We start from the raw sequence: 14,202 nt of genomic DNA on the forward strand, positions 1-14,202 counted from the left end.
CACACTGTATTGCACAACACCCTGGCATGTAGAAAACAGCCATCCCTCACCAGCACCCTGACACTGAGACATGCCACAGCCTGGACACATGGATGCTGAAATCCAGGCACCCTGAGGTCTAATCGCCCAGATGCTAAAATACAGGCATCGGCCTCACCTAGCATGGGACACTGTCATATTCTGACACGGCAATGTCCAAACAGGTCACATGTATGGACACCCAGACTTACACAGGGAGAGCTGATGGCCTTGGCTGCACCTAAGGGGACACACACTGACCCCTCAGGAAATCCTGCTGGTCCTGTCCCCAGGGTGGGAAAGGTCAACAAGGGAAGGACGTGATGATGCTAGCCTCGCAGGGAATGCCCTCCCTTTCCTCCTTGGGTCACACAGGCTGGTGTGCACTGGCCTCTCTGACTCAGATTCCCGAGGGAAGGACTGACTGACTGCCTCTTCCGTAAGAGCCAATCTCCAATCTCCATGTGAGTGCTCTGCACCAGCCTTGAGTGAAGCAGATCCCAGGCCCCTTTGAGGAAAGGCAAAATTCTTACTGCCCAACCCCCTAGCAGTGCCTCTGAGCTTGCTCCACAGGGAACAGGGAAAGTGGCCCACTGGGCCGGAAGGGCCCCAGTGAAGGAGGCACACCTGGTAGTTCCATTTCCTGACTAGCAACTTCCAGCCCACATCAATTTTAAGGAGTCCAGAATGTTTGTAGTATGCAAAAAGGGGCATTACGAAACTTTTAAAAGTCTGTTTTAATTGTAAAAGTAATATATGCACATGATTTAAAAAAAAAAACGCTGGCCGAGCGTGGTGGCGCATGCCTGTAATTCCAGCACTTTGGGAGGCCGAGGCGGGTGGATCACGAGGTCAGGAGTTCCAGACCAGCCTGACCAGCTTGGTGAAACCTGGTCTCTACTAAAAGTACAAAAAATCAGCTGGGTATGGTGGCAGACGCCTGTAATCCCAGCTACTCGGGGGGCTGAGGCGGGAGAATTGCTTGAACCTGGGAGGCGGAGATTGCAGTGAGCAGAGATGGCGCCACTGCACTCCAGTCTGGGCAACAGAGAGAGACTTCATCTCAAAAAAAAAAAAAAAAAAAATGCTCTATGGGCACAAGATGAGAATCCAGAGTCTCCCTGACTCTTCCCTCCTGAGGCCTGAGGCCTTCCCTGGGAGATGGGTGCTGTGAACAGGTAAGAATGGCCCTCCTAAGGCCAGGCGTGGGGGCTCACGCCTGTAATCCCAGCACTTTGGGAGGCTGAGGCGGGCAGATCACGAGGTCCGGAGATTGAGACCATCCTGGCTAACACAGTGAAACCCCGTCTCTACTAAAAATACAAAAAAATTAGCCGGGCATGGTGGCGGGCGCCTGTGATCCCAGCTACTTGGGAGGCTGAGGCAGGAGAATGGCGTGAAGCCAGGAGGTGGAGCTTGCAGTGAGCCGAGATCACACCACTGCACTCCAGCCTGGGCGACGGAGTGAGACTCCGTCTCAAAAAAAAAAAAAAAAAAAAAAAATGCCCTCCTAGCCAGAGGCAGTGGGTCACACCTGTAATGCCCACACTGTGGGAGGCTGAGGCAGGAAGATGGCTTAAGCCCAGGAGTTCAAGACCAGCCTGGTCAACAGAGAAAGACCTCGTCTCTCTGAATACTTTAAAACTTAGCCAGGTGAGGTGGCATACACTTGTAGTTCCAGCTACTTGGGAGGCTGAGGTGGGAGGACTGCTTGAGCCCAGGTGGTAGAGGCTGCAGTGAGCCAAGATCACACCACTGCATTCTAGCCTGAATGACAGAGCGAGACCCTGTCTCAAGAAGAAAAAAAGAAAGGAGAAGGAGAAAGGAGAGAAAGGAGAGGAGGGGAAGGGAAGGGAGGAGAAAGGAGGGGAGGGGAGAAAAAGAAAGAGAGAAAGGAAGGAAAGAAAGGAAGGAAGGAGAAAGAAAGGGAGGGAGGTAAGAGAAGGAAGAGAAGTAAGGGAAGGAAGAGAAGGAAGGGAGGAAGGGAAGGGAAGGAAGAGAAGGAAGCGAGGAAGGAAGGAAGGGAGGGAGGGAAGAGAAGGAAGGAAGGAAAGAGAAAAGGAAGGAAGGAAAAAGGAAAGGAAGGAAGAAGGAAGGGGGGGAGGGAAGGGAAGGAAGAGAAAGGAGGGAAGGAAGAAAGGAGAAAAGGAAGTAAGAGACGGAAGGGAGGGAAGGAAGGCAGGCAGGCTCTCCTGGGGGAGATTCTTGTGGGTCCTGTGCTAGTCCCGTGTGGTGCCTCCTACCAGTCCTCTTTAGGAGAGCCACACCTTTCTCTGTCTCATTCATTCCCAAGTCCTGTGCTGTCAGTGCCCCGCCACCTCCAGACCACTCAGCCCACACCGGACCCCAGTGCCCCCTGCCTGCAGAAGCCCAAGCTGTGGGGCAGAGAAGGCCCTGGCACTGGTTCAGAACCACCGCCCCCAGAGCTGGGAAAGGATGACCCAATGGTCAGTGACCCCAGTAAAACCCCATGGCCTCAAGCCGCCAGGCACCGCCGGGGGCCAGTCGCAAAAGTGGTCTCAGGGCCAGTTGGAAAAAGGCTGAATCCTGCCCTGCCGGTGCACGGCCCCCAGGGCCAGAGGTCAGGGTCCCGAGCCCAGAGACCACCCTCGCCGCGCGGGCCAGGATGCGGCGGAATCAGGTCGCCTCAATCCGTGCGCGCCAGACTCCGGGCAGTGCCTAGCGCCCCTATCGGGCCTCAGTTTACCCCACTGTCCGAAAAAACGTCCCCCGCCTCAGGACGGCAGAACTGGCTACTCCGGACTGCGGGCCCGGCCGACGGGGGCGGAACGGCGGAGAGGGGGGACCACAAGCCAGCGCGGGCCCCCGCTCCCGCCCCCGCCCCCGCCCCCTCCCCGTCGCGGAGCGGCCGCGGGAATAACGCGAGAGTTCGCCCCCTCCCCCCCCGCAGTAAAACTGTCAAAGGTGGGAGGGGCGGGAGCGCGCATGTGCGCAGCGCGGCGCGCAGCCTGCGCCGCCCGGACCCAGCGCCCCGCGCCCCGCGCCCCCCGCCCCGGCCCGGCCCAGCCCGGCCGCAGCCCCGCTGGGCGCCGCAGGTAAGCGCCCGGCCGCGCCGCGGACCCAATCTGGCCGCAGCCCCGGCGCCCACCGCGCCCCGGATCTCGACCCTGCGCGCAGGCCAAGGAGGGGGCCGGGCCCGAGCCCCTCCGCCCCCCGCCGCGCCCGAGCCCCCGCGCCCCGCGCCGGCGCCGTCTTCCTGCCTCCTCCTTCTCCAGAAAAAGTCGCCATTTTGGTTCACTGCCTTCGCCCCCCCACCCCGCTCCCGCGATCGGCCCTGCCCGGCCAGGCCGAGGCCCGCGCCCCGCGCCCGCTCCCGGCCCCAGGTGACAGGTGGGTGGCGAGGCTGGCCCCAGGTGCGCGTCCCTGGCCGCGCTCACCCGCGCGCCAGGCCTGGGCCGGGGTCCCGGGCCGAACGGCCTACGCGGCGGACCCGCTGCTGGCGTCTCTTGCGCGCAGCGCGGCGGAGCCCCCTCTCCCCGCGAGGGCTCTGTCCCCGCTGGGCTCGGGAGGGCCGAAGCCCCTTCTCATCCGGGGCACCAGTCGCGTCTCTGCCTCCCAGGCTGGCCCTGGCCTCAGGTCCCACTATTCTGAATTCTTCTCCCAGGCTTCAGAAAAATTGGAAGTGGGGCCTCAGCAGGCACCTGCACCCAGGCCACCGGGGTCATCAGGTGCTGGGATGACTCATGCCGGCCCTGTCTCCTTTCAAAGTTGCAAAGTGAGGACTTCCAGAGAACTTTGTCCCCGGACACTGGCCTCCCCCTTGGCAATGGGCAGTGACTGTCCTGACCTCTGACCTCAGCTTTCTGGCCCTCCTGGACACAGCAGCCCCTTCCCATCCCCTCTGATCTAAGTTAATTAGAAGCTATCAGGAGGGGGCCACCTGCCCACCCATCCCTCACCCTGCTTCCTGTCCCACCCCCTTCCGTGGCTTTTCCACAGAGCTGGGCCCAGAGTCTCCTCTGCTCCCCAGCTCTCAGGATAGGGTTCCCAGCAGCACAGGCCCTTGGGGGCCCTAGCCTTGGGCAGCAGGGTATTCTCTCTGGCCAGCATCTTGGGCCTTCACTGCCGGTGCTTCCAAGACTTGTTTGGCTGAAGTGGTAGTGGTGGGTCTGTAGGCAGGGGACTGAGAGGCTCCAGAGAGAGGTGGGGGACGGGTCAGCCTGCCAAGCCTGGAGACAAGTACGCGAAGAGCATCAGGTAGGATAGCTCAGCTGGCACAGGGACAGGAGCTTGGTGCAGTGCCAGAGTGGGCCGGGGGTCCTCAGTGCCCACCTTGGCTGTTTTCCATCTGTGTCTGGAGAGAAGATTCCAAGGGTACCTGCCTGGGGAGGTTGGCATTGCATCAAGTCAGCATGGGGAGGTACGAGGGCCCCAGTGAGAAGCTGTGCCCCCACTGCTGGGCCCGGGCAGCTCGTGAGCCAGCAGCCATGATCGGAGACATAATTGGCCCCTGGAGGAATGTTGCCAGCCTCTTTCCCCCTGCACAAGGCACCTCTCCCAGGGGCACACCCCTCCCAGCACTGGGTAGGAGCGCATCACCATCGGCATCATCTTCGCAGCTGTGGGGCTACGTACACTGTGGAGCTGCGTGTTGGGAAGGGGGTCTGGAAGTTGGTGAGGGTCTCAGGACAGGACTAGATCCTTCCAAACTGATGATGCCTTCTGGGTTATCTGGGGAGACCTTGGCTGGCAGCCCCTCCCCTAAGTCAGAAGCCCCCATCACTTACTTTTCCCACATGAAGAAAACCACAGGAGGGCAGGCCCCTCTTCCCTGACCAGAGAGGACCTGCCAAGGGCAGGGTTCCAGGGCAGCCTCACCACATGTTCCGAGTGGGGCCCGTCAGGCTTCACAGATTGTCTACTTGCTCTGCAGAGATGACGGATCCTTTCTGCGTTGGAGGCCGTCGGCTCCCGGGGTCCAGCAAGAGTGGTCCCGGGAAGGATGGCAGCCGAAAGGAGGTCCGACTTCCAATGCTGCATGACCCACTGAAGATGGGTAAGAGGAGTCAGGGCCAGAGACAATTCCAGATGGTTCTGGGCAGCAAGTGGTAGGAGTGGACCACCTCCCTGGGCGTTCTGTCTCCAGGTACTCAGCTAGGCCCCTAGAGTTCCCGAGGACCTTACCAGGGTAGGGGTTGCCTTGGACATAGCCCAGGGTCCTGGGTTCTTGTCCTCAGCGGCCGCAGCCCCTGCCCCTGGTGCCCTGGTGTTGGGACAGTGATGCTCACCGTGGGCCTGTGCAGCCCCCGGTGGTAGGCAGTGCTGCACGGCTTCCAAGCCTTGCTGTGTTGTGTGCTACAGGGATGCCGGTGGTCCGTGGTGGACAGACAGTGCCTGGCCAAGCCCCTCTCTGCTTTGACCCAGGAAGTCCAGCCAGCGACAAGACAGAAGGGAAGAAAAAGGGGCGGCCAAAAGCCGAGAACCAGGCCCTCCGAGACATTCCTGTGAGCTCCCTCAGGGCCATGGTGGGGTTCATGCTGGGGTCTCCCTATCCAGCCACTGCCCTGCCCTGATTTGTCCTCTGCACATCTGGTACCACCTCTATGCCTCAAGGTGTGGGCACTGGCCTGGTGGAGTTCCTGGCTTTGTATCTGATGTGCCGGGAGATTCTGGGGATCGTGTTGGTGGGCTCCTAGAACAGGTCTTGTGCGTGGCCCCTGCCAGGTGGCTTGAATTCCCACTGCAGTCCTGGGGTTGAGGGGCTCATGTGGTGTGTGCGCCCTGCAGGCCTGGGGGGGCTCTGAGTCTGGGGCTCGGGCTGGCAGTGGCCTAGGTGGCTGCGGGTCAGCAGCGCCACCTTCCCCACGCCTAGCTCTCCCTGATGAACGACTGGAAGGATGAGTTCAAGGCACACTCGAGGGTGAAATGTCCAAACTCAGGGTGCTGGCTGGAGTTCCCCAGCATCTACGGGCTCAAGTACCATTACCAGCGGTGCCAAGGGGTAAGGGACTGTGGGTCGGGGAAGAGGAGGCCTCGGGGTGTGTCTGGGCAGAGGCCCTTGGGTCCCTGTCCCACACCTGCCCTCCCTGCCCAGGGTGCCATCTCGGATCGGCTGGCCTTCCCCTGCCCCTTCTGCGAGGCCGCATTCACCTCTAAGACCCAGCTGGAGAAACACCGGATTTGGAACCACATGGACCGACCCCTGCCTGCCTCCAAGCCTGGGCCCATCAGCAGGCCGGTCACCATCAGCCGGCCCGTTGGGGTCAGCAAGCCCATCGGAGTGAGCAAACCTGTCACTATTGGCAAACCTGTGGGTGTCAGCAAACCCATTGGCATCAGCAAGCCAGTCTCGGTCGGCAGACCCATGCCCGTCACCAAGGCCATCCCGGTCACTAGGCCCGTGCCGGTCACCAAACCTGTCCCAGTTAGCAGACCCATGCCCGTCACCAAGGCCATCCCGGTCACTAGGCCTGTGCCGGTCACCAAACCCATCACAGTCACCAAGTCTGTGCCGGTCACCAAACCTGTACCTGTCACCAAACCCATTACGGTCACAAAGCTTGTGACAGTTACAAAGCCCGTGCCGGTCACCAAGCCAGTGACAGTCAGCAGGCCCATTGTGGTGAGCAAGCCGGTGACAGTCAGCAGGCCCATTGCCATCAGCAGACACACACCGCCCTGCAAAATGGTGCTGCTGACCAGGTCGGAAAACAAAGCACCTCGTGCCACAGGGAGGAACAGTGGTAAGAAAAGGTATGGGGCTCGTTCCAGGTCAGGGTGCTCCCCGGCCACGGCCTGGGGGTAATGGGGCCCACAGGCCCTCCTGGCCCTCACCTCACCTGCTCCCTGCAGGGCTGCGGACAGCCTGGACACCTGCCCAATTCCACCCAAGCAGGCCAGGCCAGAAAATGGGGAGTACGGCCCCTCCTCCATGGGCCAGAGCTCGGCCTTCCAGCTGAGTGCAGACGCCAGCAGTGGCTCCTTGTCGCCAGGCAGCAGGCCGTCCGGGGGCATGGAGGCACTGAGGGCTGCGGGCCCTGCGTCCCCGCCTGAGGAGGACCCGGAGCGCACAAAGCACAGTAAGATGAGAGCTCCAGGGATGGCGGCCGGGGCAGGCTCGGCCTCCTGACGGTTATTTGACCAGAATCTTGGCCCCCGTTTTCTCTCCCCGAGTCAGGAAGGAAACAGAAAACACCCAAGAAGTTTACAGGGGAGCAGCCATCCATCTCAGGGACCTTTGGGCTCAAAGGTAAGACGTTAGCCCGGTGTGCACCTCCAGGGCTGGGGCTGTCCACTGAGTGGCAGCCCCTGAGCCCACTCCTGTTTCTCTCCACCCCACGTGTGCACACAGGCCTGGCCAAAGCTGAGGACAAGGCCCGAGTTCACCGCTCCAAGAAGCAGGAGGGGCCAGGCCCTGAGGACGCCCGAAAGAAGGTGCCAGCTGCCCCCATCACTGTCAGCAAGGAGGCACCGGCCCCCGTGGCCCACCCAGCTCCAGGTAGGGGCTGCCTGGCAGGGGCTCAGGGCAGCTCTAGACGGTGGGTAGATCCCACAGCACAGGGATGGGGGCTGAGTGTGGAGACTGGATTCTGTGCCTGGCGTCCGGGCCACTCAGCGGCCCCCACAAGCCTTCGAGGCCCCTGCCTTACCCACAGGTGGTCCTGAAGAGCAGTGGCAGAGGGCCATCCACGAGCGCGGGGAAGCCGTCTGCCCCACCTGCAACGTGGTCACCCGGAAGACGCTCGTGGGCCTCAAGAAGCACATGGAGGTGTGTCAGAAGGTAAGGCAGCTCCCGGAAGGTGCTGGGAGGGAGGTGCCCCGGGCCCCAGGCAGGCTTCTCACACGTGGGCCATCTGCAGCTTCAGGATGCACTCAAGTGCCAGCACTGCCGGAAGCAGTTCAAGTCCAAGGCTGGCCTCAACTACCACACTATGGCCGAGCACAGTGCCAAGGTACCGTCGGGCCCCCAGCTCCGGTCCAGCGTGACCTCTGACCTCGCACCCCACCTTCACTGCAGTTCCCCTCATTTCTAACCTCGGACAACTGTGGCCCAACACCTGGGCGGGGCAGGGCCAGGGCAGGGCCCTGTGGTGGTGGTGGTGGTGGTGGGTCACCGATGCTCACCCTGTCCCCAGCCCTCTGACGCCGAGGCCTCCGAGGGGGGCGAGCAGGAGGAGCGTGAGCGGCTGCGCAAGGTGCTGAAGCAGATGGGACGGCTGCGCTGCCCCCAGGAGGTCAGTGGGGGCCGCGGCAGTGTGGGGTAGGGGGGCCCTGCTGGCCACTCACCCATCCTCTGGCCTGACCCCCAGGGTTGCGGGGCTGCCTTCTCCAGCCTCATGGGCTACCAGTACCACCAGCGGCGCTGTGGGAAGCCGGCCTGCGAGGTGGACAGCCCCTCCTTCCCCTGCACCCACTGTGGCAAGACGTACCGATCCAAGGCCGGCCACGACTACCACGTGCGCTCGGAGCACACGGCCCCTGTGAGTGCTCTCTGTTCTGTGGCACAGTGCTTGTTCCTGTGTGCCGTGTGTGTTCCGTGTGCCTTGGGTGCCAACCGTATTTGTCCATGTGCCGCCTAACGCGTGTGTTTCCCACCCGTCTCTGTAAGAGACACGTGTCCTGGTGGGCGGGAGGGTGAAACCTCCATGTTCCCTCAGGTTGCCCGCGTCAGCCGTGTCCCCAGCACAGTGTGAGGCCTGTGGGTCCACCGGCCTTAGGGCGGCCTCACCGCGCGCTGACCTGACCCTTGCTCCCGCGCTCACTCTAGCCTCCATGCCTTCCTGCCCTCCAGCCCCCTGAGGAGCCCACAGACAAGTCCCCTGAGGCTGAGGACCTGCTGGGTGTGGAGCGGACCCCGAGCGGGCGTGTCCGCCGCACGTCGGCCCAGGTGGCCGTGTTCCACCTGCAGGAGATAGCGGAGGACGAGCTGGCCCGCGACTGGACCAAGCGGCGCATGAAGGACGACCTTGTGCCCGAGACCGCACGGGTGAGCTGCCCGCCCAGGGCTGTGGACAGCGCCGTGGTGTCTCGGTGGGACATGCCGTGACCTGAGCCTTGGGACAGCCACTGCTGTGACCTGGGCCACCCGCTGCCCCGGCCATCTGCAGCGAGTGTTTTTAGAGCAGCTGGGGTGTCTTCTGGCCTCGGGCTCACCCTGGTGCTGTCGAATTCACAGCTCAACTACACTCGGCCAGGGCTCCCCACGCTGAACCCCCAGCTGCTAGAGGCATGGAAGAATGAAGTGAAGGAGAAAGGCCACGTCAACTGTCCCAACGACGTGAGCGGAGGCAGCCGGGTGGGGGGCGTGGGGAGCCATACAGGGACAGAGCCTGGGTGTGGCCCTCTGAGCAGGAGCGGAGGCTGAGAGCTTTCAGGAGGTGCCCAGCCCACCCCAGGCCTCACGTGCCCAGTCCCCAGGACTCACATCCCCTCACTTGCCCCAAAGAGCCTCAGAGATCCCCTGAGGTAGGGCAGGGGTCTGTCTTGGTGTGGGTGCCCACCAGAGGCCTTCGCCCACGGCTGCCTTCCCTGCAGTGCTGTGAAGCCATCTACTCCAGCGTGTCCGGACTCAAGGCTCATCTCGCCAGCTGCAGCAAGGTCAGTCCTGGGGCCTGCCCCACGGCCAGGTGCTGCACTCAGAGCTCCCAGCTCATCCCACGCGGGCCTCCCACACAGCAGTGAGGGACCCTGCCCTGCCCCCTACTTTTTCTATGTGGCCTCCTCTTCCACGAACCCAGAGACTGGACGGTGGCTGACGGCCAGCCTAGGACACCTCCCTCGCTCCTAACCCCAGCCACAAGCCAATGAGTTCTAGTCCTGTCCTCAGACCTCTGCGTCCATGTAGGCATGAGTGGGCACCCCGACCCACACACATGGCACACTGGCTTAGAATAAGGGATGCTCAGCAAAGGTCTGCAATTCTTTCCCTGGGCACCTGCCTCTCCCTACCCTTCCTCTCCCCCACCACCCCTGCCGCCCTGGTAACCCAGTGGCGCCCTGCACTGTCCGGCACAGACAGCCACAGCTTTCCTTTGGCCACCCCTGACTCTGACCCTTTAGCCATGGGTAGGGGCTTAGGACAGATCTGGGTCCTTCAAGGGCTGGGGCACTGTCCTGCCTGTGCATTGCAGGGGGCCCACCTGGCAGGGAAGTACCGCTGCCTGCTGTGTCCGAAGGAGTTCAGCTCTGAGAGTGGCGTCAAATACCACATCCTCAAGACCCACGCAGAGGTGCGAGGGCCATCACCAGGGCCTGTGGCTGGGGGCTAGCCCAGGAGGGGATGGGGCTGGGGTTGGGCACCCCTTGGGGGTGGAGAGGTCAGTGGCCTGCATGGAGTGTGCCTGGGAGAGCGGCCAATGTGGAGAAATCTGGTAGTTTCTCCTCAAAGTGGGGTCTGGCTTCCCTGGGGGAACTGGTAGGCTTGCACCCTGAGCTGGAGCTGCCCTGAGGGTGTCCGCCTGTCCAGCCCCCAGCAGCCCTGCTGCAGGTGCTTGCCTGGTCCTGAAGGCTGTGTCCAGCCCAGCCCTGCTGCAGGTGCTTGCCTGGTCCTGAAGGCTGACAGGTCTTCAGCTCTCAGGCTACGCCTGGCTCAGGTGCTCAGCATCCAGTCCCAGGTCTTTATCAGCGCTTTTCTCTCCCCAGAACTGGTTCCGAACATCAGCAGACCCACCTCCCAAGCACAGGAGCCAGGACTCATTGGTGCCCAAGAAGGAAAAGAAGAAAAACCTGGCAGGTGGAAAGAAGCGGGGCCGAAAGCCCAAGGAGCGGCCCCCAGAGGGGCCTGTGGCCAAGCTGCCCCCACGCCGGGACGACTGGCCTCCGGGATGCAGAGACAAGGGGGCCCGGGGCTCCACCGGCCGGAAGGTGGGAGCCAGCAAGGCGCCTGAAAAGTGAGCTTGGTGGGTGGGGCCTGGCCCCCACGCAGCCGCCACACCGCCCTCTGTTCAAGGCAGGGCCAGCTCCGGGACCTCCGTCCTCCAGTTCTCCATCCCCCACCCCCGCCTCTTCATCCGTCCCGTGGGGCAGCCACCACTCTCCCTTCCCTGAAGGCGGCCCTTCCCCTGTTAAGGCTGCCACAGGGCACACCTGGGTTGGGGCTCCCCAAGGTGTGCCCTGCAGAAGTGCAATAGCCGGGAGGGTTGCCCCTCCCCATGGGAACGTGTCTGGGGTCTTGGTGCCACAGGGGCTGCAGTGCAGAGTAGGCAGATGGCCTTTGGTCCCCCAGCTCCACTTCCTCAGGCCCTGCCGGGTCCCTACCCTGGCTCCCCCAAGGCTCAGGCATCCCCGGTGACCTGTGGTTCTGGGCTGGTGAGGGCACCTGAGCAACCTGGCAACGGCAGCCACCATCCTGGCCTCACCTCCACCCAACACTGGAACTCCAGCACCCCCAGCTACCTCCCAGGACAGACCCCCGTCTGACCACTGCCATGCTGACCTGACAGGCTCTGGCCTGCCCTTGGCCACCCACTTGGTCCCTTTGCTCCTGTTTTCTACCTCTCCAGGCCTGCCCCTACCCCCACCCATGCCCCTCCTCTGTCAGTGCAATCCCTGCTGTGCTCAGGCCCTGCCCCCCAGGCCTGTCTGTAATGCTCCCAGCTTGGGGTAAGGGAGGGGTTTTGCTTCTTGTACCTACAGGGCAGCAGGAGCTTGATGCCCTTCAACACAGCTGCCAGTCCTGGGGGTGTGGGGCCCCTGGAGTGTGCTCTCCTCTAGTGTTCAGCCTTCTGGCGCTGCAGGCCTAGGTTGGAGCAGCCTCATGGAGTAGGGACGGACTAGTTGGGGCCCTGGGGTCTTGCTGGGGCCCATGGGCATGTGAGGCAGGAAGCTGGGTAGAGCTGGCCTGGCTCTGAGTGGCACTGGGGGAAAGGCAGCCTTCTGTCTGTCAATCTGGGTAGGCCCACTGGCCAAGCTCTCCTGGGAGCCCCCTCCCCACTTTTTTTTTAACCTGCCCCCATTGTTTCTGGTTGTGTGGTCATTTGATATGGGAACTGAAGGCCACCAGGGGAGGGGCTTGGCCAAAGTCACAGCAGGTTGATGGCAGCTCCAGAGCTGTCTTTGCTCCTTTGTGGCCCTGAGGACGGCTGGGTCTACAGGTAGGGCAGGGGTCAGGCAGGGAGTCCAGGGTGCCTGGAAGAGGTGGCCACAGCCTGTGGCTCCCTCCCTGGGGTCCTGCCTTCTAACCACGGCATTTCAGGGAGGATGAGGCTCAGAGGGGGTAGGTTTGGAGGGAGGCCATTTTCCAGGGTGGGTGGGAGTGGGCTGAGGGCTCGTCCCCACTGACCCTGGACGATGTGAATTTTGATGTTTGCCCATGTGCGTGTGTCTCCTGGGTGTAGTGGATGCCAGTCTTGTTGCTGTGACAAGTAACAACCTTTTTTTTAAATTGTTTTTTATACAAACACTCACAATCTGACATTTGGTGCTAAGGGTTTCCTGGTGCAGACGGTGGGCCTGGGGGTTGGGCTGGGCCAGGGCGTGGGTCTCTGGGGTTTGGGTCCCTCGCTGCTCAGGGAGGCAGTACTGACTGGGCACTGCCTCTGCCCCCAGCACCCACCCTCCCCCATCCCCCAGGGAGAAGGGGCACCACTGGGCTTGGCCTGCAGTAGTAGGGAGACAAGTTCCAGGAGCACTTTGGGGACTGGGGTTGCAGTACACTTCCTGTCTCTGGCTTTATCCTTGGGCCAGAAGGCTCCGACCCTCAGCAGCCCTTGCCAGATGTGCTAGGGAGTGGGTGTGGAGACCTGGACTCCCCCCACCCACGCACACCTTGGCCTGATGAGAGGATGGAGGCTTGGGCAGAGATGGGCGTGACCCAGCATCAGAGGGTCGGGGGGAGGCTTTCCTTCCTGTGTCCCAGCGCTTCACTGATGCAGCTGGGGGAGCTGGAGGTGGAGGATGGGGTCTGGCAGCTGCTGCTGGGGCAGCCTCATGAGGGGAGGGGAGGGGAGCAGGCACCGGACGGGGGCCTAGGTGCACTTTGTCTTTGCCACCAATGGCGGGAGGAGGGTGGACCTGAACACCTGCAGGGTGTGGTGCCTGCCCCAGCCTCTCAGGTACTTGGCCCTTGGGGAGAAGAGAAGAGGGTCTGGTTTTTGCTGGGGGTGAGTTTCCGGGACACTCCCAAAGCCCACAGATAATCCTTGGTGTGGGAAGAGGAGTCCTGGATACCTTGATGTTTAGCACTTTAACCCCCTTTGTCTTTAAGGTAGGCGTGGGGGCTACTGCCAGAAGTGGCTGTTGACCCCCTCCGTTCTGCCTTCCCTCTCCCACATGCTGGTCCGCAGAGCCCTCCTCCCAAGGGGTAAGGCCCTGGGTGGAGTTCAGCAGGGTCTGCCCACTCCCTACGCTGGCCCACATAGGCCTCCAGGAGCCCTCAGTGAGAGGGACCAGCATAGCTGATCCCCAGAGTGTGGTGGGCGCCGGCCCTGCCCGAGGCCCAGTCGGGGCCCTTTCTGCAGATCTACCTCTGGCTCAGCGCACGCCCCCTGCCCTGAGAACAGGAAAGGGCCCGGAAGGGCTGGCTCACCGGGCCGACACTCACACGAAAATGGGATGCACTTTATTTGCTGGTGCAAAGGCAGGTGACGGTGCCTCCTGTGTGACCATTGGCCCTCCTGCCTGGTGGCGCTGAAGGGAAGGAGCCAGTGAGCCTGACCCCGGGAGGGGCCATCCCCGTGTGCCCTGTTTGGCGGGGCCCCAGGCGGCTCCCCCAGGCCCGGGTCCGGAGCCCCAGGCTCTCCCCTGCCTCGCGGCCGCGCGTCCTGTGCTTTGGGTTTTTTAATGCCAGTTCTCAGTACATAAGTGCATTTTGAAAGAGGTTCCAGCTATCACTTGTAACCATATATATATACATATATATTCTATCTACAAAGTGTTTATTTGCGAGATGTTTCGACGGTGAGTTCGGGCCCCGCCCGCCTTGTGACCATCTGTCCCCGGTCCTCGTCCCCGCCCCGCGCCCTGGTCCCGAGTGGCGTGGGGACGGGCCATCACTGTATGTATTAAAATGACTGTATCAAATAAATGTTTATTGATTTTTTTCCAGGGTTTTTGTGCGGCTCAGTTTGTGGTGAAAAACAGGGGGCGGGGCCCTCCAGGCACGTGGCGGAGACTGCCGAACTACGGATCCCGCATGCCCGCCGCGCATCCTTGTGGGGCTTGTAGTCCGCGACGCGCAGCCTCGTGGGACTTGAAGTCCGCGACGCGCGGCCTTGTGGGGTTGGT

At 62.1% G+C, this 14,202-nt stretch overlaps 1 protein-coding gene across 8 annotated transcripts; it reads left to right on the forward strand.

Moving 5' to 3' along the window:
• The first annotated feature begins 2,957 nt into the window (after positions 1-2,957).
• ZNF512B (zinc finger protein 512B) lies at positions 2,958-14,022 on the forward strand. 8 transcript variants are annotated; one of them, XM_058433231.1, is made up of 18 exons: positions 2,961-3,074; positions 3,644-3,754; positions 4,913-5,035; positions 5,341-5,483; positions 5,852-5,980; positions 6,074-6,732; positions 6,832-7,058; positions 7,157-7,228; positions 7,331-7,477; positions 7,635-7,759; positions 7,839-7,931; positions 8,115-8,213; positions 8,289-8,459; positions 8,747-8,965; positions 9,155-9,256; positions 9,514-9,576; positions 10,110-10,208; positions 10,621-14,022. In XM_058433231.1, exons 3-18 carry the CDS (start codon positions 4,915-4,917, stop codon positions 10,870-10,872), a joined length of 2,721 nt encoding a protein of 906 aa, XP_058289214.1. In that variant the 5' UTR covers positions 2,961-3,074; positions 3,644-3,754; positions 4,913-4,914; the 3' UTR covers positions 10,873-14,022. The 8 variants fall into 8 exon arrangements, with proteins under 8 accessions (XP_031997817.1, XP_058289214.1, XP_031997813.1 ...); XM_032141926.2 differs by lacking the exon at positions 3,644-3,754 and having other exon boundaries at positions 2,958-3,074; positions 8,771-8,965; XM_032141922.2 differs by having other exon boundaries at positions 3,644-5,035.
• Positions 14,023-14,202: the final 180 nt, after the last annotated feature.

This window comes from Hylobates moloch, unplaced genomic scaffold (assembly GCF_009828535.3).
Source record: "Hylobates moloch isolate HMO894 unplaced genomic scaffold, HMol_V3 SCAFFOLD_21, whole genome shotgun sequence".
Taxonomy (NCBI): domain Eukaryota; kingdom Metazoa; phylum Chordata; class Mammalia; order Primates; family Hylobatidae; genus Hylobates; species Hylobates moloch.

What these genes read in the sequence shown, in the direction of transcription:
- ZNF512B (XM_032141922.2), top strand. Translation starts at nt 4,861, where the DNA reads ATGTTCCGAGTGGGGCCCGTCAGGCTTCACAGATTGTCTACTTGCTCT. An exon ending in AGGGACCTTTGGGCTCAAAG is followed by an intron (nt 7,229 to 7,330) that starts GTAAGACGTTAG and finishes GTGTGCACACAG; the next exon opens with GCCTGGCCAAAGCTGAGGAC. An exon ending in GGCTGCGCTGCCCCCAGGAG is followed by an intron (nt 8,214 to 8,288) that starts GTCAGTGGGGGC and finishes CCTGACCCCCAG; the next exon opens with GGTTGCGGGGCTGCCTTCTC.